We start from the raw sequence: 24,920 nt of genomic DNA on the forward strand, positions 1-24,920 counted from the left end.
CTAGCTCTTTCAAATTTATAACCTATTTTTCATGGCTATTACATGCATTCATGTATATGATTTATATGCGTTGTTAAATATAGCCTGCTTAGTCTGTGTATTAGTGGATAGGCAATTGATGTGCTCTCCGCTGCCTCTCTCTGCTTTCCTTTGTTGTAGGGTCCAGGCCTCGTGGGCTTTTCCCTGCCCACTTTGTCATGTTTATTGCTGTTGTCTCGGTGTGGCTCATATCGAGGCAGACCCGTTGGTGACATTTTATAGATGTAGCTTCTGACATCACTAGGAGACACAGTGTCACATAAAATTTCCCGATCCTCTGGCTCACGCCATCTTTCTGTCTGTCTTCTGCAATGTTCCCTGAGCCTTGGGTGTGGGAGTGTTTTGTAGACGTCGGGATCAGGCTCCATAACTGTTATAATCAACCAAGTTTTTCTGTAACTGTCTCCTTTTGTTGCAAAGTTTCCTTGCTAAAGATCGAAGGCCACACTTATCTTTGACTAAAAGGACAAATACTTAGAATGCATTTAGTGCTTTTGTTGGTTTAACAAAACAGTTGTAGATTCTCCTCCAATAACCATGACTTCACTAGTACTAAAGAGTTGGCTAGATTGCCAGTCCTGGGCATGGGTTCTCTCTTGTTGAACAGGTCTTAAGTTCAGCTAGAGAGCTGTTGGTTATCCCCTGGATACGTGTAGCACTAACTCACCCTTTGGGTTATTGTTGCCATGCCAACTGTTGATGTGGTTCATGAGCATCACAGCTGGGTAGGGCTGTTGACTGCCTCCCTCCTTTAGATGCTTGACTTGTCTCCATGAAAGCCAGTCCTGGGGGCGGGGGGATTCAGGTCAGTTCCAGCTTAGGGGTCTCTGGGCTGTCTCTGAAATGCATGGTGCATTTAGCAGTAGGGACTTACTTCCCACTCTGGGGGCAACAGAAGGCAATACAATGGGTTGTATGTTTAGGGAGTATCTTGGACAGTCAAATTTATTTTGAGACAGTCCTGGAACTTGTTGTGGTAGATCAGGCTGGTCCCAAACTCACAAAGATCCACTAGCTTCTGACTCCCGAGTGCTGAAAGGCATGCACCACCATGCCCACCTAATTTTATTACATTATGTTTGCATATGTATGTGTGTGTGCACATGTGCCACAGCCTGTGTGTAGAAGTCAGAGAACCTGTAGACAACAGTTTTCTTCCTTAGCCTGGGTCCCAGGGGTGGAACTCAGGGTGTCAGACTTGGTGACAAGCACTTCTTAGCCATCTCTATGGCCCCTCCAGAGCTTTAAATTCACAGGCACAGAAATAACAGTGTACTCAGTATCCTCAGACCCTAAAGGCTTCTAAGAACCCAATACAAGGGGAACCTGGTCCCACCCAGCTTGGCAGGTGTCAGATAAAGATACCCCAAGACTCTCAGGGAGCATTTCCAATCCCCAGTGACCCAGACTCCACACAGCACTTTGGCAGCAATGGGAACTGGCTTCCTTGTGCACTTGTGAACCATCTCAGCACTGTGGTGGTGCCTAAGGCCAGGGACCAGCAGTAGAAGTACTGTTAATATAGCATTTCGCTGTTGATAGGGTGAGATGAAGGGGCACAGAGCAAGCACATTCCACAACCCCAAGTCCTCTCGTGTTCCAGATAAGAACTGCCTTATAAATGTGTCCACCATTTGACTGAAGTCAGGAACAATGTTTTGCTCTGTTTTTGTGTGTGTGCATATCCGTGTGAAGAGGCCAATTGGTCAACATAGTTCAATTCTTCTTTACTTCACTTTTTGAGACAAGAGCACTCTCACAGAGCTCACCGTTAGGCCTGTGGGGTTATTTGTGCCCAGCTTTTTATATGGGGTCTTCGCTTCATTCACTGGAATGACCTTGATGCTATTTGCCACTCTTCAAACTTTTAGAAACCACAAAAACCACTGAAAGCTATATAATCACTTTATTTTCTGCCCTCCCCCCAACAATGTAACAACATTAAAGCCATTCCAACATATACTATTCCTATGGCTCTTGCATATCTCATTGTAGCTGAAGTTAGATGTTTCAGTAACGAGATGAAGGTTATCTCATCGAAACGGGTTTCATGTTCTGGTAACTCTGTGTATCCCTCAAAACCTAAAACCCCTTTCAGTCCAGAGCTAACAGGAAGACAGCCCACAGCCAAGGCTAAATCACTGAAGCCATGCCCAGAAAGGGCTCTCAAACAAGCAGGGGGTTAGACTTCTGGAACAGGCAACTTCTTTATTTATACGGGTAAGAATACAGAAGAAAAGCCCCCTTGCTGGTGCTTTACCTCCAACCCAAGTTACTGCATACCAAGCGGCTATGAATAATGACAACCAGCTGACTGCAAGACCCACAGTGCATGCGACTTAAAAGTCTCTACAGCCCGGTCCCAGTGGACACTAGGGAGCCACCGGGTTGCCAGCTGAGTCTGCCGTGCTACTGGGATTTGGAGGGGTGGCTGCTTTGGCTTCTAGCTGTTGGCTTTCCGTTTGTGGATCTTCGTTTTCAGGACCTTTCTTACCCTTGTCGGCTGCCATGGCGCCCATGATTTCCTGCAGTGGCTGCTCCGACTCCAGGTTGCTGGGCTGGAGTTCATAGACTTGTACTTGACCCGGGACATCGATAGCTTTCTGCTCGAGTTTTTCCAAGATGGTCTGAACCTTCCTGACGCCATCTCTCCTGGCCTGACGAACATCAGCTCGTCCTTCAGGGTCTACGGAATCCAGGGCCAGCAGCTCTTTGGTCAAATATTCTTCAATCATCAGGTATTTTTTATCAGTCTTCTTGCCTTCGAAGTTGTCTACAGCCTGCTCAAGCCCTTGAACCTTCTCCAGGATGGCTTCCACTTTCAGCACTCCTGGATGCTTAGGGGAGGAGGCTTCGGCTTCTCCTGATTTGAGGGATGCAGCTTCTGCAGGGGCAGAGCTGGGGGCTGCCTTCTGTTCTGCAGCCACATTCTTGGGGGAAGAAGGGACAGCTGGAGGGGCGGGGCTAGGAGAAGGACAAGGAACTGGGGCAGAGGAGACCTTCACTTCAACTTTCTCAGCAGCAGGAGGTGGTTTCTGGGCAACAGGCTTCGAGTCTGCCTCCCTGCGGATCACTTGAATGGGGATGTGTCCAGGAGGGAGATCTGGTCCAGCTAGGCCTGGTTTGCTTTCTGGTTTGTTTTCAGGTTGGGTGACAGGTGGAGGCTCTCGATGGGTCATGGGCTGTTGAGAAAAGAGGACAGACTTTTAGTAACAGTCTAAAGCAATAATTAATAGTTAACAGCAAGCAAAGACTTTTTTTTTTTAAGTAAGAAAATTTGAAATAACTCTTTTAATTGTGTTTTTGCAGGCACTTGTGCCGTGTCAATGTGGATCTCAGAGGATAACTTGTATTCCATCCCTCCACCTCTCTGTGGGTTCGGGGAACAGAACTCAGAAGCTGTCAGACTCACAAGCTCTTTATCTGTGGATAAAGCCTAGAAAATGACGTTCATAAAAATATTTTTTTAAATATTTAATTTTTTTATGTACATGTGATCTGTATGTATGTCATATGTCCTTGGAAGTCAGGAGAGGGAGTCAGATCAGGAACTGGAGCTACATACAGGAAGTTGTGAGACTCCCACACAGGTGCTGGGAACCAAACCTAATCAAGAGCTGAGCCATTTCTCTATGCCCATATTGAGATCTTTTTAAGGGCAGCCAACAAACCAAAATACAAACTGGATGTTGATCAGGAATGTGACCAAATTATCTGCTAAGCCTCTGGTGATTGGCTCGCTACCTGCTTGTTCTCTGTAGATGAGAGTCTTACAGGCAAGGAAAAACAAGCCACTGCAATTTTCAAACCCGAAGCAGCATGCTGGCTGCACAGTGGGGTTTGCTCAGAGCAATTTCTGACTCACTCCATTTCAGCCCTCAGCCCACGATGCTGCCTCGGGTCTTGTTGTACGAAGTCTCACCTCCTGAGTGCCCTTGCAGCGTGACTTGTAACAGCCTACTGGTTTCTGCTTAGACCAGTTTGTCGTTTGTTTGTTTGTTTTTTGAAAAGAAGCAAGATGCTCAAAATAGCTAACCCTGGAAGAATCCAGGCCCTGCATGTTGATGCAATGTTGTGATATGATGCCTTACACTGGCCTCTGGCTGCACAGCCCTTCCAGGGGACTGAAGGTCAAGGTCATATTTTAAAATATAAATTAGAGTTCTTCCTTAATGTTCAGGTTAAGTTAAGTCCTTGAAAGCTTCTAAAAACAGTACTTTGAACAGGATGTAAAAGAAAGGCTAGAAAGAACAAGGTCAACAGAGGTGGAAGCAGGCACTCCCTCACCGACTACAGAAAACTTGGGCAGTCCTCAGGGGAATCCTCACTACAAACCGGTACTTCCTGGATTACTGAATCCAAAGATGGATCCCGAGTGGGTGTCCATTTCACTGCCCTGCTCTGTTTCCACCAAATGTTCTGCTCAACATCAGCCCTCACTACTCGGCATGCCTCCTCGCAGCCGTCCCACTGTGGGTTTTAAAAGCAGTGGAAGGCTGTGTGAGGATAAACTTAGGAAAGGGTGTCCCCTGCTCTTCAGAAATGTCAAGGTCATGAAAGCACTGAGAGGCCGAGGAACCATGCCAGAGTCTAAAGAGAAGTGACGTCTGAAGTCAGTGTTTGCACTCCTGGATCAGATCCCAAAATGGGAAAGTGCTGGATAGGAAAACTGAAAGAGGATGGGTAAGCTGGATAATATGCTACTGGAAGAATATTAAATTTCCGGAACCTGGCCATTCTACTATGGCTTATTCCTTGGGGAAAATATTTGCTGAAGCATCCATAAGTAAATTTGTTAATTCTCATGCAGTTAAAGTAGATGATAGAGAAAGGAGTGACAGAAAGTGAGAAGAGCAAACATTCCTGGGGGCAGCAGGGGGGGTTGGTGAAGTAACTCAATTGCCAGTGTTTGAATAGTGTGTAAAAGGCCTTGGGTTTGATACTAGCACCACATGAACCTTGTAACTGCAGCACTAGAGAAACGAAAGCCAGAGGATCAGAAGTTCAAAGGCATCCTCCTCACACATAGACCAGCTTCAGAGCCAGCCTGGGTGGTATGAGAGACTGACTCAATAAAGCAAAGCAAAGCAGTGAACTGGGGTGAAGGGCACATGGGACTTCTCTGTAGGAGTCTTACAGCTCTCCAGGAAGGTTGAAATTGTTTCCAAATATACATGCATGCACAACACATACAAATCCAAAAAAAAAAAAAAAAAAAAGAAAAGAAAAGAAAAAAAAAGAAAGAAAAAAATTGAGGGTTTCCCATTTTGGGAACTTAAATAATATCACCTATTTGTAAGAGAAAGACATTTCTACATTTGGATTTTTGGAAATATCTCATGGGGATATTTCATTTTTAAAACTGTGATAAGGAGAAATCCAGCTGCTCAGTGTTACAGCGGGGAGCCCAGTGACATTGCGTGTCCTGCTTCTGAGCTGCAGGCTGTCCGGTTTCAGTAACATCTCTAGCTTCACTGGGGGATGAGCAGGGCCATGCCCATGATAGCCACCAGACCAGGATGGCTTTCCACTACTGTCTACCAGCGTGTCAGCCAAGGACCACAGTATCCTGCTGTAAAAGGGGAAGGGGTTGGGGAATGTCTCAGGCAATGTCTCTTGCTGTCAGGCTTGGAGCTTATGAGATAAGAGGGTTATCTGGTCTATGAAGAACAATCATGGACTAAACCCTAAGGAACTTGTTCAAGGCATGAAGGGAAAGGAGTTGCCTTTAGGAGAGAGACTAGGTGGGCATCCCCTTAGAAGGCAAAGGGATGAGGGGCTGTGTTGGTGTTTTATAGAACAGGTCCAGCCTGAGCAAATGCCCAGAGGATTCAAGAGAATGGCTTGTAGAACAGAAATAGAGAAAGGGAAACAACGTACCCCTTAAACTGGCGAGCACGCTGTGGTTGGAGTGAGGGGGAAGGGGGACACCAGGAAAGGTGTGGTGCACCTTAAGAAGCAGAGTCATCAGGTGAGAGTGACAGCATTATCTGGCTCCTCTGCCCCTGGAGTGGCTGCAGTGGGAGGCGATCGGCTTTGGCTGAGGAAAAGCCTTTTGGAGATTCAACGGCCCCTGTCCTGCACCACAAACCAGCAGCTTCTAGAATTCTGCTTGTCTCTAGTTGTGCTATGTTGATGAGGCGGCTTTGGGGAATCCCAGGGCATCTGCAGAACCTCTCAGCCTGCCTTAGCCATCTGTATTTCTGTCAACCATTGACTCTCCATACCTGAGGCCTGTCAACCACCGTGTGCACACGGATGGGTGATGGGCAGTGAACCGGTGTGCTGCTTCTGGCTGGAGAACCTTCCCGGCTGGATGCACCTCTGACGGGTGACCTGAACGGAGATGTGGCCCGAAGCGGCCGGGGCTCCCAGTCATCCCCCTGGATCTTGTGGTACACAGGCTGCTGGGGCTGGTATTCACCCTGCTGAGCTGGATAGTGGGTCTTCTGGGCTTGGTGGAAGGAGGACTGGGCTGCTGGCCGGGTGATGTTCTGCTCATGTATCACGGGGATGGGGATGTAGCCCCTGGGGAGCTGATGGCTACCCACACTGCTCCTGCCGGAGGAGGGCAGGCTGGCCGAGGAGGACGAGGATGAGCAGTCAGAGGCAGCTGGAGACTGAGATCGCTGCAAGAGACAAAGGCAGAGGCACAGTGCCATCAATGAACGACCCTGCTGTCCTGGCACTCCAAATATCCATCAGACACCACCTGGCTAGGACAACACATCCCCCAAAGCCCTTCTGCTATAAACATTTTCAAAGTATGAGGAATCAATAAAAGGGCCGGGGTTCAAACACTTGGAAGCTCCACAGCTCTTTGTGACTTGCCTGAAATATGGGAAGAGAACAGCCTGCCTGCCCACCTCACGGGTTGCTTTGAGGATTAACTGGTTGCATCTGTGCCTGTGCGTTGGCAGGCAGCAGCATGCACAGGAAGGGTGTGGGCTGCCGTGTTTGTTGTTATTGAAATGTCTCCTTATTTCCGCTTAACCTCTTGCTGGAGAATACAGTGAAGCATCTGGGAGCCGCCCGTGTCTGGGTGCAGGCCAGCTCCCTTTCCCTTCTGATCTATCTTCTAGACGGTGAGGAAGATGGCGCTTCAGGTGGTTCGTTACTAATGGCCTTGTTGGCTTACGTTTTCTAAGATCTCTGACCGATGTGTTGTTTTGACTTGCACTAGAGAAACGTTACAGACGTAGGAAACACATCTCCAAGAAAGGAGAGGCTTCCAGTATTCCACATTAACTATGGTGAAAGTGAACACAATCAGGAAATGAGGGCTCATCCTTGAGAACAATGCCAATCGACCCAGAGGATGGGCTGTAGCTAGGAGGATGAAAAAGGAAGGCATAACTACTTAGCAACCCTACCCGGTCTGCTGGCCACAACCTCAGCTCAGAACTGAGTGAGCAACACTCTTTCACTAACAAACCTGGAAATGGTGAATGTCGGGGTTCAAGCCTAAAGCTGTTGCCCTTCCGACTTAATGCTGGATTTAATTTAATGGCACACCCCTGAAGACAGAAATGCGTGTCATCCTGATTTCAACCCCAGCCAGCATAGGTCCAAATGGTTGATGCCCATCGGAAAGGACCGAACAGAGTAACTCAGAGCTCTCTCTGAAGCAGAGAGCCCCTTGTGAATAGGAACACTGATGTAGGAAGCCAGGCAGTTACTCAAAGCTGTGAGGCCTCTGCCTCTGCATTTTGATCATGCAGTTACCCTGTTGGTAACAATTCTTCTACTACAAAAAGAAGCCATGTGATCTCTGGCCACCTGAAAAATACAGGTGTGAGATACGGGGACAATCTGAGTCAACCATGGCTACGGCAAGAACCACTGAAGCAGCGGGCCATGAGTCTTGTGTACTACCATGTAGGTTTCTGGCCCAGCACAAAGTGGGGCTCTGGGTCTCTTACCTCAGGTCCATGGGCAGCCGGGGGCTGAGATGCTGCAGCTGCCGGCACCTGTCCACACTGTTTATCTGCTGGGGTGGCTTCTGTCATGCCCCCACGCAAAGGAGACTGGGACCTCTGCGGAGCGGCAGCTGCTGCCTCGGTTCGAAATCGCTGCACCCCAGGCTGGGAGTAGGCATGGAAAAGGTGCGGCTGCCGGTTTTCAGAGCCTTCATGGAGGACGGGAATGGGAATGTAACCTGGCCGAAGCTGGGGGTACATGGGATGGCCTTCCCTAGTGGGCAGCAGCCTGGAGCCATCACGGGAAGGGCCATTGGCAGATGATGCGGTTTCCTAGCATAAAGGAGAAAACCAAAGACTGGTTAGAGAGGCCCCTGAAAAGAAGGTGGTGCTGAGGGGCTCTGATCTTCCTGAGTGACCTGGGCTTCACAGTTCAGCCAAGCTAGCTGAGCACAGCGGGCCAGACCTCTTCACTGGTTCTGCTTTCTCCAGATTCCCAGTCTACTGTGTGATCGACACTTTAAGGTGTAGGGGGACTGAGAATGGTGGTCATGCCTTGTATGCCAGGACCTGAGAGGTAGAAGTGGGAGGATTTCTGTGACTCTGAGGCCGTTCTGGTCTATAAAGTGAGATCCAGGCTGGTTGGCGCTATATAATAAAACCTGTCTGGAGGCACACCAAGAAGTCAAAGTATCAATTTGAAGTACAAGAGAGGTCTGTTTCCCACAGTGGCAAGACAGGTTTCCCCCCCCCCCCCTGGGTGACAGCAGTGTAGACAGCAGACATGAAGCTAGATGATCCCAGGAACTCAACTCCAGCTACTAAACTGCAGCAGCAAACCTCTCAGCATCTGCACGGCTTGTGTTGGATCAACACAGAATGGAACTTGAAAATCTTTCTGGAAAAGCATGTATGCTTATATGCTGTGTGTGTATGTGGTCTGTGCTCTGTTCTGTGTGTATGTGTGTGCTGTGTGACTGTGTTGTCTGTGTATTGTGTATGCTCTGTGTGTGTGCTTTCTGTGTGCTCTGTTCTTTATATATATGCGCTCCCCCCCCCCCGTGTGTGTGTGTGTGTGTGTGTGTGTGTGTGTGTGTGTGTGTGTGTCAGGGGCTATCATCTTGGGATTATTTTTAGAACAAGCAGCAAGAAAGGGAGATACACTGGAATGCAGAAGTGGTGAGGAGAACAAAACCTGGGGATTACCCATGCCAGTCTTACAAGGCCAACTCCTAAGAGTCTCCGCCTGGCTGAACTTTACAGCAAGACTACTTACTGGGCTTTCTCCTAGGCCCATCTGTGTGCTTCCTTGTAAAATCCAGCTAATGAAAAAGAACTGCAAAATCAAGTCAAACAAAGCCTTCTCACTCCTAGCCCACCATTGTGGATATCCCCACTCTATCCACCCCCTATCCTCCCCAGATGTCTGTCCATCACTCCTGGCAGTTAGGTCAGCTTGGTTAGAATCCCCTTTGCCTTTGATCAGCTTTCCCCTTAGAATACTATTCTATCCACATGTCCCACTGTGCTCTATCTGTGCTCAACAAGGAGCTGAGCTCATCTCTACCTACACTAGCAGCAGTGGGCTGTCTCAGTGGTCCCAATAAACTTCCTTGACACGCTCTAAGGAAGCACTACAGAACCTCTTCCTCTTTGATACAATAAACCCTGTTTAGGCCAAGAACAGTTGGGGGTCCTTCTTGTGTCCTCTCACGAAGCTGTCCCTTTAGAGGCTTGGCTATTTTGGGACCCTTGAGAAGGCCAAGTTCCAGATGTACCTCTGGGCAGATCTTATTTCAGACACTGAGGCCGGTCAGCCACTCACTGGGTAATGACATCTCTTTCCAACCAGAGGCTGTGCAACTCAGCCTCCAACTGTCTCCTGAACAGGAGAGTCCCTCAACAGACAAGGGGAGCTGTGCTGCGTCACTTGTACAAATCCAGCTTGGTTGGTGTTTAGGAGAATGAGTCTTTTTCAGTGAGGTAGCTCTCCAAATGGCAACAAATGTCAAAAGCTGGGCATCTGTGAGCTCAGGGCGTTCATTTCTACAGCTGCAGAACTGGGCAAAGGCTAAGGACAGACCCTGAGGATTGGTTTGCATTTTGACTGAAAAGACCATGAATTCTTCCATGTTTTATATCTGTATACAGGTCTGGACACCAGGTGGCTGGCTCTGGAATGTGCCCCTTTCAGGCCTATGTGCCTCTCTCCTGCTGAGACCTTGCCCCTGGAGAGCCTCCAAAATACAGAAAAGGCAAGGGTGTCACTGTGTCCTTGGGGAGAGGGGCAGACAGGCACTTGGTACTCTCAGATTAGAATACCCACGTGCTCAGGACATCAGCATTATTTTAGCTTGCTGAACTCTCAGGTCACCCAAGAGCTGGGAGTAGATCCAGGCCTCACACAGAGAAAAGAACCCGAGCAAGAAACAACAAAGAATTTTGTTGTAACATATTTTCTAGGCAAAGTGTCTACTCTTGGGGGACAGGACCCGTCTTTCCAGCTGAAATCAGATTTTCCACAATCCTGTTGTATGTTTTTGGGGTACTATCTGGAGTTTACTGTTTGTTCTGGCCATGGACAGAGAGCCTCAGTCACTACCTACTCTTCAGAGCCAGGCACCTAGAAGGCCTGAGCTAGCCTCACCTACAACTTCTGGTGAACATCAGATAGATCCCAGGGATCATCAACAAGATATGACCCTTGTGAATAAGGAACTTATAAGACACGTTAAAGGAATGTATCTCACTTGGTAGACTGTTTGCCTAGCATGCAAGGAAAGCCTGGGTTCAACTATCACTTGAACCAGGCACAGTGGTGTACATATACAACCCTAGCACTTAGGAGGTAGAAGCAGGAGGATCACAAGTTCAAGGTCATCTCAGGCTACATCTTGAGTTTGAAGTCAGCCTGGACTATATGAGATCCTGTTCAAAAACTAGACAAATCAATGCATAGAACACAGGAAACACCTGAAAAGCAGGGTGGTTGAGGTACAAGAGAAATGCGGGACTGTCCCACAGGGGAGCTAGGATTCAAGCTCATTTCTTTTTTTTTTTTTTAAAAAGATTTATTTATTTATTATATATAAGTACACCATAGCTGTCTTCAGAAACACCAGAAGAGGGCATCAGATCTCATTACAGATGGTTGTGAGCCACCATGTGGTTGCTGGGAATTGAACTCAGGACCTCTGGAAGAGCAGTCGGTTCTCAAAACCATCGAGCCATCTCTCCAACCCCAAGCTCATTTCTACTACCATTAATTAACAGTGAGCATGGATAAATAAATCCCCTGTAAGAATTTATTTTCTTTTCTATAAGAGAAAGCAGGCCACAGCACCCTACAGAACTATGATGAGGCTGTTTGCAACAGGACCTCACATGTAGCCTGGCTGACCTCAGATTTTGAGCCGTCGGGGTACAAAACTACAGGCCTGACTTTCTGTTTTTTATAAATGTTTTAGAGTTTGTGCTTCTTGCATGAATGTGTATCATGGGTACATAGTATTCTCAGAGACCAGAAGAAAGCACTGGATCCTCAGGGACTGAAGTTACAAACAGTCGTGGGTCACCACGTGGGTGCTAGGAATAAATCACTGGTCTCTGAAAGAGCAGCCAGTGCTCTTAACTGCTGAGTCATCTCTCCATGCCTGAGGTTTTTGTTTGTTTGTTTGTTTTGAGGTTTCTCCGTGTAGCTCTGGCTGTTCTCGAACTCAGAGTTCTGATTGACTTGCCTCTGAGTACTGGGATTAAAGGTGTGCACTGCCACACCTGGCTTTTAAAAAATATTGACTATGTGGGAGGCCTGAAGAGGGCATCAGATCCCCTTGAGCTGGAGTTACAGGCAGTTGTAAAGTGCCTTACATAGGTGCTGGAAACTGAAAGTGAGTCCCGGAAAAGCAGTAGGTAGTCATAACTCCAGAGCCCTTGGGGGAAGTTTTATAAGTTTTATAAGACATACCATAAAGACAAATCAAATTGATGGTGACAGAAATCTGCAGGTCATCTATGAAAGTGGCTTGGAAGGGTATGGAAGGAACCTTGAATTAATGAGAATATTTTCTGTATCTAGGTGGTGTATATTCCTGGGTATGTAAACACCCCCACACAAATTCTACACTCTTCTGCAGGCCCTTACTGCCCACCCCTGTCATAGCTCACCCACTCCACCAGCTTTATGCCCGTCACGGTCAGGCCTGATGGTGGGAGCCCCTATATCAAAGGCACTGAAGAGTTTGCATCTTAAGCAGCTCATTTGTGTTTTGTACCTCAGCTGAAAAAGCAAAGGGGAAGGAGAGGAAGGCCCATCTATCTCACACAGGGACCTAAACAGGAGAAGCAACACACGACCTCAGTCTTTCCAGAAGTGGTAGGTCTGAGTCCGGGGAGGAAGGCGGTGATGAACAGATGCTTCTAACAGGACAAAGAGAAGAAATGAAGGTGTGGGAGAAAAGGAGAAACTGAGGCACACCAAATCTCCTAGAGAGAAATGAAAGACCAGTGAGGACTCGAGGTGCAGGGCAGGAATGGGAAGGGAAGCAAGCAGGAAGCAGGGAGTCCTCTGTGTCTGAAAGTACATGAGCAGAAGTGGGAGCCTCCACCAAGATGCTGATCTTCGAGCTGACTCCAAGATGTCAATCGAAAATGGCGGGCTGAGTGGCATTAGCTATAAAGCAGAGATGGCCATCCAGGTAAGCCTGGCCTGAGGCTGCTTTCCCTTCTAGTTCCTAGTTTCTTGGATCGGTGTGAATTAGTCACCACACATACCAACTGATAGAGAACCATCATCGTCACTGAGAGTGTGTGCCCAGAAGTTCTAGGCTCCCCTTTATCCCTCTGTGGGGTTTTGTTTGGGGGAGAAAAATGTTTGGAAAAGCTAACTGAATTCACAGGACAGGTCAATAATATATCCATTTCAGCCACAGCAAGGTCTGCTCTTGGTGTGACTCACCCTCTCTACCATCCTAACTGCAACCGTGGACCCCAGGAATCTTTTCTGTCTGGATTGGGAGCAGCGGTTCTTGTGACGTCACATGATAGGGACAGGACACGAGCACAGCTATCAAGCAGACACTGGTGAATCTCTCCCTCCACACAGACCAAGCTAGTTATTCTTATCTTTGGCTGAGGACGTCCAGAAGACATACAAAGTCTAATTAGGAAATGAGAGCCTCAGGGTCTGACTTTCTTATCTGACTACATTAACTGATAAATGAATGTGTTAATTTTACTGGTGTTTGCATATTGCATTAAAATCCTGAGGCTATCTAAGGGCACCAAACAACTCCAAGAGAAAGCCAGAATAATAATTAAGGGGAAAAAATCAATACCAAGTGAGACAGAATGTGCCCTAAAAGGCACAGGACATTATTATTAGAGAAAGCCTAGAGAGGGGCTGAGTTTGGTGAGCATTGGGCTTGTCTGCAGGTCTGCAATAAATGCAAAATTACTGACAAGGAGACTGCACTAAGCCTGCCTCCTGCCCTACCCATGTGCTACGTGAGCAGTTCACATGCCCTCCTCAGACACCTGCTTCTTAGCTATAAAATCTGGGGGTGGCCCAGGAATAGTCTACCAAGTATTGGCTTCCAGACTGCCAGAGACAATAGAGTACCCAGGAAAAATAAAAATAATGGAGGCTCTACCTCCATCCTAAGCATGTCTTCTTTGACTGCGGTGAGAAGGCCTAGGGGGGCTGGCATAAAGTAAGGATCTGAGGTATGCTAGAAATTGCTAGAACTCACCTATGGTCATGCTACCATGAGCATGCCTGAATTTGTCAGAAATTGCAAGAACTCAAAGTACCCCAGAGTTTTATATATATCCCAAATTAAGACAAGGATCAAGCCCACCCTGTCCTCATATTTTAGAAGCATGCTGGGAACAGCTCTTGGGCACCTGTTAGAGAGGTGTTCAGAAAACCATGAGCTGACACACTCATTTTCACAGACAACATGAAGAGTTGGTTCCCTAAATGCTGAGTAGGTGGCTCTCCAAACCCTGGTAATGGGCTTAATAACTCTGGCTCTTAACAAAGTGGGCTTGAAAACAAACAACAACAAAACAAAACAAGGAAAAAAAACCCAGAACAGAATGGAAACTGGATTGAAGCCTACAAACCACAGCTCCCGTTACCATGGTAACAGCAGCAATGGCGGTGAGTGGCACTTCCAACTCGAGCTCTGGAGTTTTAAGTAGAACACCGATTCCATTAACTGGGTTTTTAGGCCAGAAGGGCTCTCACCCAGGTCAGCTGTTGAGTTTCACTAACGATGCTTCAGAACTCCTAACACCACTGAGAGGGACAGAGGCTTGAAAGAGACACTGTGGAACTCCCGGTGGAGTCAGGAGCTGGGAGGAAATGAAGCGGCTTGGCTCGGACCACAGAACAGAACTTTCACCTCCACAGACACCTGAGCTTCAATAACCCAGCACAGCCTTTTGTGTGGCTCAAGAGGCCCACATAAAGGTCTTATTATCAGTGTAATACATAAGCATCCATGCTCAAAATAATTCCCAGTTCCCCCTGAGTTGTAACACTGGCTCTCTACCACTTCTGGGGCTTTAAGAGATCTGGAGGAAATTCGGAATAAGAAGTAAGCCCCACACGCCACACAAGCCCACTCACAGCACTTCCAACGAGATAGGTTTTGTTCTCTTGGTAAGTCAAAAAAGGTCATGGGGCTGAAGAGATGGCTCAGCAGTTAGAGTCTGTACTGCTACTGCAGAGGACCAGGGTCCAGTTCCCAGCAGCCACATTTAGTGTCACACAATAGCCTGTAACTCCAGCTCCAAGGGAGTTAATGCCCTCTTATGGCCTCTGCAAGTGAGTGGACGCACATGCACTAACATACGCTCACAACACATATATAATAAAAACAAGATAGTAGGGTCTGTGTTTGCCACAAAAGTCCCCATGAGTCACAAGTGATTAGAGGCCTGCTCTGATATGCCAGTTATTCAAATAGAAACACTATCCTAGGATCAGTAGAAGGGATGTCCCTATGTTTTAGAGCATGAAACCTGTAGTGCTTGTCTTTGTAGCTACATAAACATAAACATCGGCCTGAGCCCTGGTCTATTAAGCTGTCATCCTGGGCTCCAACTCTTCCCTGTAGCTCATCAGCCTTGGAAATAATTTACTATAACAGACTCAGCTTCCCACCCACAAAATTCCCTTACCTTTCAGGGAGTTCTAATGTGTTTTATTGTTGTGTTTTAAATAGATTCTCACATAGTTCAGATTGGCCTTGAACTTGCTATGTTCAAGAGGATGGTCTTGAACTCGTAATCTTCCTGACTCTTATCTCCCAAGCACAGGGATTAGACACGTGCCACCTCAATTGGTTATTTCTGAAAGATGTGATGGAATAAGGCATGAGAAAGTCTTTGTAAACACTAAGGACTCCCTGCCCTACACAATCATGTGCCTTTGTTCCAGTTTCTGATGGACTAGGAGGCTGGGCCTAGCATTACAAAACCCGGTTTCCAGGTGGCTCTATCAGATTGGTAATGAGTCTGTTAGAGTTGGAAGCCCTTTTGTCTCAGTCTTTAGAATCTAGTTAGCAAGAATGCCACTGTCTATGCTGAGAACCAACTGGGTACCCTAAAAACTTTAGCCCTGGACCCTCTTCTTTCAAAGAGGCTAGTCAGCTACTTGGGGGAGGAGCTTACACACAGAAAACCTCCCTGCTCGGAAACAGCATGCATATGCATGGAACATGGCTCCCTCACACATCCTCAAACTGAGTGAAGGTTGGCCTGGGAGCAGAGCATCTGCTGGCATCTCCTCAACATCCTTACTGTATTCCTCAGAGCAGCCCACACATGGTCCTAGGACCAGGATAATCATTAGCAGCTGCTGGAGGGAGTGCTGGGGACCCATAGCCTGCCTACAGCCTCTTCACTTTCCCAACCCTGGAACTCCCCCTTGGTATTCCATCTGGCAGATAAAGGAATGGGATGAACTTCAAGTCACAGGGGAAGCTGGGGCGCAGCTGTGTGGAGAAGCCCAATCAAGGGACACTTGGCTCCTAAACTCACAGCTTCAGGGGAAAAAAAAAATCAGGTACTTATTTCCTGTTAGCGGGAGAAAAGGAAAAGAAAGACCATTTGCTTTAATCAATGCAGATGGAAAAGTACCTGAATCTCCACTCTGGGAAGCAAACTGAATTTAAAGAGATCAATAACCGCCCCTCCTTGTGTCTGGAACATTTCCACAGCCTTCCCATGGTCTTGTTCCAGACAAAAAGAAAACACAATGGTCTCTGTCACAGAGCCTTTAGCCTCTTCTGACACTAACGCTCTCGGCCCCTCATTCCTAGCCATCAACTGGGCTCCTGATTCCTGCCTGACACTGTTCTCAGGACTGCAGAGACAACAGGCAGACAACCTCTTCTTGAGGAAGTGGGCTGAGCCACAAAGAGTTCCATCAGCACACCGCTGTGCCCCTCCTCCTGTCTGTCCCTGGTATAAATCAACATGCCTACCTATTAAACAAAGGGACCTGATGGGGCTCCAGAAAGTCCAGAAGCCTTCACCTGATCCCCTACTGTGTTCCAAGTTACTGTGGGCCTAAATGCAACCCTCAAGGGGGAACAGTAAGTCCAGGTCAGGGTTCCGAAGGCTATCTGGACACCAAGAGAGAATCAGCTAAATTCGAGACAGGACTTCAGGCCTTGTCTGACTCACGCATGGCCGGGTCTGCTGTATGGGAAGGTCAGCTGGATGCCTATCTACAAAGACCTTTCCACGTCATGGTAAACATCTCTAGGAAGGATGCATGGGCTTCAGGTCAAGCTATGAAAGAAGCACACTCCACGCACTATCTATCTCTTTTGAGTCTCAACCCTGCAAGGGTGGCACTTACAGAAGAAAGTGCTAGTGGAGAGCACGCAGTTTGCTCGAGATCTCCAGAACCCAGGCTGGACATATAGCTCCCTAGAATTTGCCTGCCACTCCAGGGATGCTGTGTGTTGACATTTATGTGAGACCCCTCCAAACCCTTCATCTTCCTGGGGCGGGGGAGGAGCAAGAGGAGCAGCATCTGTCTCTTCCTGGGCTGAGGCTCAGACCTGAAACATCCAGTTTGGATGTGCTCCAAGTCAGGGAGCGACAGCTCGGTGCTGAGTCACTGGCCCAGCCAAGACAGGACCAGCAAGCAAAGACTTCTGGCTCCAGTCTGAGTCACCCTGGCTTGAAGACTTCACCATCACCAGGCACAGGGGTGCTATGGAGGGACACATTCCAGCTGCACCTCAGATGAGGGGGCCTTGCTTGAATGTAAACAGCTTGGTAACCTAACCCAGAAGGCAAAGCCCCAATGACTTTCCTTCCACACACTCAACTGCTGTAAAATTCTCCCACCATCTGCCTTTCAAAGATGTCCATTCCTTACTTTTTCAGTGACCAAGTAAAAATTTCCTAAATAAACGAGTGGCGGGGGTGGGGGTGGGAGGCAGGGATCACACTGCTACTTTGACAAATACTGATGAAGTTCTTTTGGTGTAGGAAGAACTGTTTTTCAAGAGAATGCTGAGGAATTTTCAGTAGGAAGTCTTAGTTCAAAGGACCCTGCCCTATACTGGGAACTCAGGAAAACTGGTGGGGTATACCTAGCTCCTCGGATGCAGACAGGTAGAAGTCTGTGATTCTCTGTGGTTCTGGATAGACAGTAAAGAATTTCTGTATGCAGGGTGTCTGATCCTACTGCCAGCCACAAGAGAAAATAATTAGACTCCTTTGCCAGGGCCACGGATGCTGTCTGCTCAGCTCCGGATCTGCAGTGTCTGGCTGCTGCCGGCTCCCAGCCCCCTCCTACAGACCTGATGAAGATGCTGTGTCACGAATGGGAACAAAACAGCCTCTCCAGGGCTGTAAGGATGGATTCAGGAGTCAGCACTGACCTTTGTACAGAAAGACCATTCAGAAAGTGACTAACAGGACAAGCCTCTGGGGGACATCTGGGAGCCTAGGGACAACATGGAGGGATTACCAAAGGGCTTCTAAAGACCCACTTTGTGTTTATACTCCATCGGGACATTGTCCTGTGTCTATAGATTCTGCTAGGCAAAAGCAAGACTGCTGAGAAGGAACAGACTCTACCTGGCATGCTCAGCAGGGTTGAGCCAAAAAGGGCAAAACAAGAGAGCCCACCACTCAGAAAAGAGATCCAAACTAGAGCAGCATCCAGTCTATCCAGAGCAGGCTTCTGGTCTGAAAGCTGAAACGGGTAACATGTCTGACTCTTCTACAGGACCAGGAGCAGGAACGCCGGGCCAGCCTGTCTACGGAGCCACATCCATGCATCCTTCTGCATCATGCAATAGTTTCTACCTCTGAGAGCTATCTGGAGTACTTAAAGAGACAAGGTTTTTAAACACACACACACACACACACACACACACACACACACACACACACACACTGCACTGCTTGGCTTCCTCTAAAGCTACCAAAGCCCCCAAAATATTTTTTTTTCATAGAAATAAGGGAGGACTTTGTAACACCAGCTATCAAAAATAAAATAAATCATGTGTGCCAGGTGACGGACACAATTCAGCTTCTGTATGTGCAAAGTGCCAAGATCTGATGCCTGGCTAGGAAGGAGTCCCTCAGGTCCGAGGCAGCGGTAGATTTATGTGCAGAGCAAGGGGAGGGGGCTGAGGAGCAGCAGTCAGGCCTACATGGATACTCAGTCTATCAATACTGAAATCTCCAAGGCTCTTGAGAAGCAAGACCTGTGTGTAAGCTCCCAGCTCTTCTACCTAAGGCCTCTTATATATTTATGACCAAATTAAAACATGAAGGGGAAAAAAAAAACCAGGTTTCGATCATGTATCGATTTCCTACTTTGGATTGGAAGATACCAGAACAAAAAAAAAAATATGAAATGTCGACAAACAGCAATAAACATGTAGAGTAGTTTATATAAGGAAACCATGTGCCATTCCAGAAAGCGGGACAGTGCTAATCAAGCCTCGCGGGTGGTATGACGCTTTCTGACTCACCACCAGCCCTGACAGCATCCAACATTTTAAGCTTTCCCAGTCCTGGCTAATGTCAAACACAGCCACAGTTCTCCTGTGTACACAGTCTACCCTCATAAAGGGCAAACCAACTTCACAAAATGGGGGACAAATTGTGTCCTGGGAGGTGCAGTTAGTTCTTGTGCAAGCCAAACAAACACACAGGCTGTTCTTTAGCGGGAAAATGAAGGTCTTGGATGAACACCCTTCTGAGGCACGGCTGTGCTCCTGATCCTTCCCCACCAAACCACTTTCCAGCCCTGGCTGCAGCTTGCTGGAAAGGCGAGGAGGGGAAAGAGCTAAGAGGCGCAGCGGCCAGTGATCAATGTAGAAAGAGCAAAATGACCTAATCTTTTGAGAGCTAACAGGAGGCTCTGCTGAGCCTGAAGTAGAATAAATGGGTCTTACCACTCCAATCATAACTCAAAGACATCTCCAATTTTCTGTGAAAGGACACTCTCTTCACAGAATTAAAAACAGAGTGGTTGTGAGATGCCGGAAGACAGGAGGGAGGCAACAGCCTGGGGTGGAGGTCAGTCTCCTGACACAGCCACGGTGCTGGGTATCTAGGCACCCTAGGCGTAGCACACCCTGAGTCACCTCCAGCAGTCAGGCCCGGTGAGTGTTGGCAGGCCCGATGTGAAGCAGGAGGCTCCCTGTGTGCCGAATGGGATCAGGGGCCACTGTGGCTTTCAAGGACAATATGGCTGAACCAAAATCACCAGAAAGCCCCCTGAGCATATTTCTGAGTCCCCTTCTGAACAATTTGATTCAACATGAAGTGGGAATAGAATGGGCCAAGTAACTACAATGTGCATTTTAAAAAAAGATTTGTTATGTTTATTTTATGTGCAAGTATCTACATATGTCTGTGCATCAGGTTCCCTGAAACTGGCGTGAACCACCTGATGCGGATGCTGGGAAGTGAGCCCAGGTCCCCTACAAGAGTAGCAAGTGCCATTAACTGCTGAGCCGCCTTCCCAGCCCCTCGGTGTGTATTCTTAAAATGTCCCCCTGGAGGGCATCAAAGATGGCATAGTGGGTAAGGACACCTACCACCATGCCTGAGGGCTGAATTCCACCCAAAATTCCACATGGTGGACACTCCCACCAAGGTGTCCTCTCGCCTCTACGTATATGCCATGATGTGTGCTCTGCTGCATAGACACTAAATTAGACTGAATTAAGAACCAAAACCCTGGAGACTGCCAGGATGGTGAGTCCCCAGATCCACAGAGGTGAACAGCTCTGTTCCAAGATGGTCTGCCTAGTAAGAGACCAGCACTCTGGAGTACCTGGCCTCTGTTTATTCATGGAAGAGAGATGCTGGGGAGAGGCCACAAAGGCCCATGCATCTCTAGACTCCAAAGTGAACACTAACCTCTCTATAGAAGGGATCTCAGCTGGTGTGGACCTCCCTGATTAATTTAAAAAAAAAAAAACTATTTCGGGGCTAGAGAGATGGCTCAGCATTTAGAAGCGCTTTCTGCTCTCCAAAAGGACTGAAGTGAGTTTGAGTCCCAACATTCACAAGTTGGCTCACAACCCCCTGTAACTCCAACCCCAGGAAATCTAACACCCTTCTGGGCCCTAACAGCACATGAACATACATATACATAAAAATAAAGCCTGTTTCTAATATAAACTATTAAAGGTTGCCAGGGAGTGGTGACTGATGCCTTTAATCCCAGCACTCAGAAGGCAGAGTTCTAGGCCAGCCTGGTCTACAGAGTGAGTTCCAGGATAGCCAGGGCTACATAGAGTAACCCTGTCCCAAGAAACAAACAAACAAACAAACACCCAAGAATATTAAAGATCTTCCCAGTTGGTAGCCTGCAGTGAGGGAAACTGCCCCAGTCAGAGAGAAGTTCTGTGACAACCAGTGCACGGGTTTAAAAGCAGTGAGGCCCAGAATCAAAGCAAGCGGCGGCTCGAGGGATCTGATTCCTTCACTGAAATGCTCATTTTCTATTTGTGCGTTGGTACTAAGCTGGCAAGTCTATCCCAAGTAATTAATCTGGTAAAGGAAACCTTTCTGAGTTAGTCACGGCCTACACCAAAATCTGGGCTAGCACAGGCCAGAGGTCAGCACGCTTCAGAGTCATAAAAACTCAAGCCACTCTGAACAGCCTCTTCTAACTGGTCAGTCCACTTGCCCCTCTCTTTGCTATCTACTGGTGCTAGATGGGTGACCTTCAGGAACACACGTGAATTCTCTGCATTTCCTTATACAGAAGGAAGGGAAACACTGTTAAGAACCTTTCAAGTTTAAAACTATAGTGGTAAAATTTTCAAATTTTTTTCCCGTCTGATTTAATATTTTGCACTTTCTGCTTGATAAAAGCAATGTTAATTCCCTTTTTTTAAAAAAAATCTCACACAGATTTATGAAAATCCAGTCTAAAGCATTTGTGGCTACAGCAAATCCCAACATGTTGACTAAGTACCAGCATGCATATGCTCAAACTTGATCCTCACTCCCAGTGCAGGGTGCCAGAGGGCTGAAACTGTGCCTGTATCTATAAGAAGGAAACTTTGAAATACATCACACTACAGTGTATTTCTTCTGAGTATGGCTTCTACTTCCCATAGTAGTCTGAAGACGGTTAGTTTCAAAAGAGAACCTTTTACTCAGTAATGGATGAAACACACACACACACACACACACACACACACACAAAGATACATGCAATTATGTCCACCCCAAATTACAGCCTCTAGTAGTACTAATTTCCAGAAATAAATATACAATTAATTCCTTGTAAATGCAAACTGCCAAGTATGTGGCTCACTGCTGGATACTAAAGTAGCAATGGTTGTAAGGAAAACCAAGGTCCTGGGTTAGATCCCTACTGCCGTACACATAAAACTGAAACTAGAATTTTCTAAGATAATGACTTATAAAGCATTTTTAATTGGGTGAGTTTTTGAAAATATCAAATAATATATAAACTCTTCGCTGCTTTCATTTTTTTCCAGAAAGCACTTAAGTTAGAGTATCTTTTTTTCTTGTTGTTTTGTTTTGTTTGAGGTAACATTTCTCTACAGACCAGGCTGGTCTTGAACTCAGAGATCCACCTGCCTCTGCCACCCAGTGTTATTTTTTAAATGTGTATTTATTTTTTCCAAACTTTTCATTTAAAAAAGATCAAATTTACATAAACCATTACAGAACAGTACACTACATATTACTTCTGTTAATTTTATTTTCAAAGATCCTACCTAGTCAGGTGGTGATGGTACATGCCTCAGGAGACAGAGGCAGGAGGATCTCTGTGAGTTCCAAAACAGCCAACACTACACAGAGAAAACGAAACAAAACAAAAATCTTACCTAAGTTTGTAATTTTAGCTCTTCGTTCAAAATCTAATTGGTTGGGTTTTTTTGTGTTTTAAAGATGGGGGTCTTATTTTACAACCCAGGCTAGTTTCATTTCAAATTTAATTACTTTTGAGATAGACTCTGGTTATACAGCCTATGCTAGATTTGAACCCAAGATCCTCCTGCGTCAGCCTCCTGGATTGGGATGACAGGCCCGAACCAGGCCAGGCTTCGATCCAAACCTGTATTTTCAAAATTTCTTGCTCTTGACATTGAAGTACACAAGTCCGAATACATATGTAAATGAAGCATATGTACACGCGCTGTTCACAAGACTCCTCAGCTGTTTCTGGCAACAAATCTCCAGTATTTGAAAAAAAAAACGACAATAACAAGGAATCACGCCGTCCGTTTAAATTCTCTTTCTCTCCAGTGTGAGGCAATGTCTTAAGTCAATGGCTAAGTATGGCGATACGATATCCGATCTCTAGTTTTGAAGCTGTCAGAAAGAGTGTCTTTTTTAAAAGTGAAAGAAAAAGAAAAGTGCAGTAGTATCAGAATACCCTTTAACTGAAAGCAGTTTCAACCAGTAATAATAAGTTTAACGGAGGAAAATAACTTAGTTACTCGAGCCTCCTGAGTCACTCTATGCCTAAGATCCAGTAAAGTCAAGATAACCCTCAACTAAGTTCTGAACTTGAAGGTGAAATCCTCACAGGACTCCATTCAGCAACCTTGCAAACCTGGCCATGCGCCACCAGCACGGGAGGGAGCCGAGGGTCTCAGTACCGGACATGCGGGACAGAGAGGCGGCGGCGGGGCCTGGCTTGGGCCTCAGCCACTCATCAGGCCGGTCGTCCTTCCCTGGGACCCGGCGCACAGCAGCTCAGGCCACCACTTGCCCTTCGCCCTTCGCAAGAGGCTGTGAAAAACCACCCGATGTCACCGAGCGGGTCGCACCTCGCTGGCTACCGTCCAAGGCCACCCCGCCCGAGGCTTTCCGGGGGGCCCGACGCCCGTCTTGGGCGGATATGGTTAGGGGCTGTCCTGGCGCAGCAGGGCGCAGGGTGGGGTGACTCCCGAAGCCCTGGCTAAACTAGGCCGTCGAGGTGAGACGGCTAGCTCGACTCACCTTAGGGCCCTCGGGGGGCACACGCGGGTCGTTCCACGTCGTGGTGCGGCTGTTGTGGTCCACGAAGAAGGGCCAGCCGGTCTGCGGATCGATCTTAATCTCCCAGCCCGGGGGCAGGGGGTCTCGGTCGCTGGTTCCGTTGCCTGACGCCATCTGCATCACAGGCGACTGGGTGGCGGCGCTCATGCTGAGTTGGGGTCCGCCCGGGGCGCAGAGCTAGGGCGCGGGTCACAAGGTCGTGAAGTGCGGGCACCTCTGTACAGCCGATGTGTCCGGGAGGCCGGCGCCGGGCACCTTTATGAATTAAAGGACTGGGTGACGTGGCCGAAGAGGGGTGGAAGTGTCTGGAAATAGCCTCCTAGCTGCCAAAAGGGAAGGAGGAGATAAAGAGAAGGCAGCAACTGGCCGGCTAGAAACTTCTGGTCCCATCCAGAGAACTTGGCGGCCGCCCTGGGTTGGATGCGGAGCTCCGCCCTGAGTCATCGGCTATAATCGCGGCGGGGCGGGACCGTAGGAGGGATTGGAGGCGGGGATTTGTCACCCGCCCCTCCTTTTCTTAGTCTTCTTGGCTGTCCCTCCCTACCCATGTCCTGAGTGCGGCCCAGGGCCTGTGCGCCTCGCGCCTGGTGGACGCGCACCGGTGTCCTTTTGCTCCCTGGCTGGTTTCTGTCTCCGGACTCCTCACCACTCCTTTTTGCCTCGTGGGGTGTCCCAGAGCTGGCAGTCCAAGGGCTGACATCTGGGGCCCCACCTCTGTGTAAGGACTAAATCATCTTTAAACTCGGAAAGTCTAGTTCTTTCCCCACTCCCAAGTACCCTAATACTCAGTGACGCTGGCGTCCTGCAGTGACGTTTTTAATAACTTTTTCCCTCAAAGGCCTTAGGACTTCTCCCAAGGAGTTCTGGAATGCTGATCTGATGTCACAACAAAAAGAAAGTGCTGTGGAAACTCACTTGCCTGCTTTGGAAAACTGAAGGGCTGGAGTGACAGCTTTGTGCTCTTGGCCTTCTCTGCTCCACAGACTTCTGCTCAGGGACTAGCCTTACAATATATAATCCCTGGGATTTGTTTGGTTTTGTTTTCAGTGGTAAAGGTGGACTCTGATTTGGAAATTAAGGAGCAATCAAACCAAACCCTGCAATTTTGTTTGTTTAAATGGCAATCGACTTTTAATCCCATTGCCCTTCGAACTCCCAGTGCCCTCAAGAGAGAATGTATGGGGTTCCGGCTCAGGTTCTTACTGTGCAGACCCATTCCTTCACCCCAGAACCACCGGGAACTAACACTGAGCCCAATTTCCCAATGCAGACTCAGAGAATGTCCTGGGATCTTAAAGATACCATCTCTAGCCTCTTCCCCTTGGAGTTTTATTTGGAGGCAAATGCAAGAGGGCTCTGCCAGACATTTCCAAGGAGCTGATACTTTTACTTCCAAGGACCCACTTATTAACTTTGAAGTCCCAAACCCTCGGTGTAAGT

General features: G+C 47.7%; 1 protein-coding gene across 1 annotated transcript; it reads right to left on the reverse strand.

Moving 5' to 3' along the window:
- Positions 1–1,926: 1,926 nt before the first annotated feature.
- BAG3 (BAG cochaperone 3) lies at positions 1,927–23,884 on the reverse strand. The gene is made up of 4 exons (XM_080912146.1): positions 23,442–23,884; positions 7,962–8,291; positions 6,267–6,668; positions 1,927–3,221 (listed from the first exon to the last, which is right to left on the reverse strand). Exons 1-4 carry the CDS (start codon positions 23,625–23,627, stop codon positions 2,412–2,414), a joined length of 1,728 nt encoding a protein of 575 aa, XP_080768272.1. The 5' UTR covers positions 23,628–23,884; the 3' UTR covers positions 1,927–2,411.
- Between the last annotated feature and the right edge of the window lie 1,036 nt (positions 23,885–24,920).

The sequence above is a fragment of the Micromys minutus genome (genome assembly GCF_963924665.1).
Source record: "Micromys minutus genome assembly, chromosome: 2".
NCBI lineage: Eukaryota > Metazoa > Chordata > Mammalia > Rodentia > Muridae > Micromys > Micromys minutus.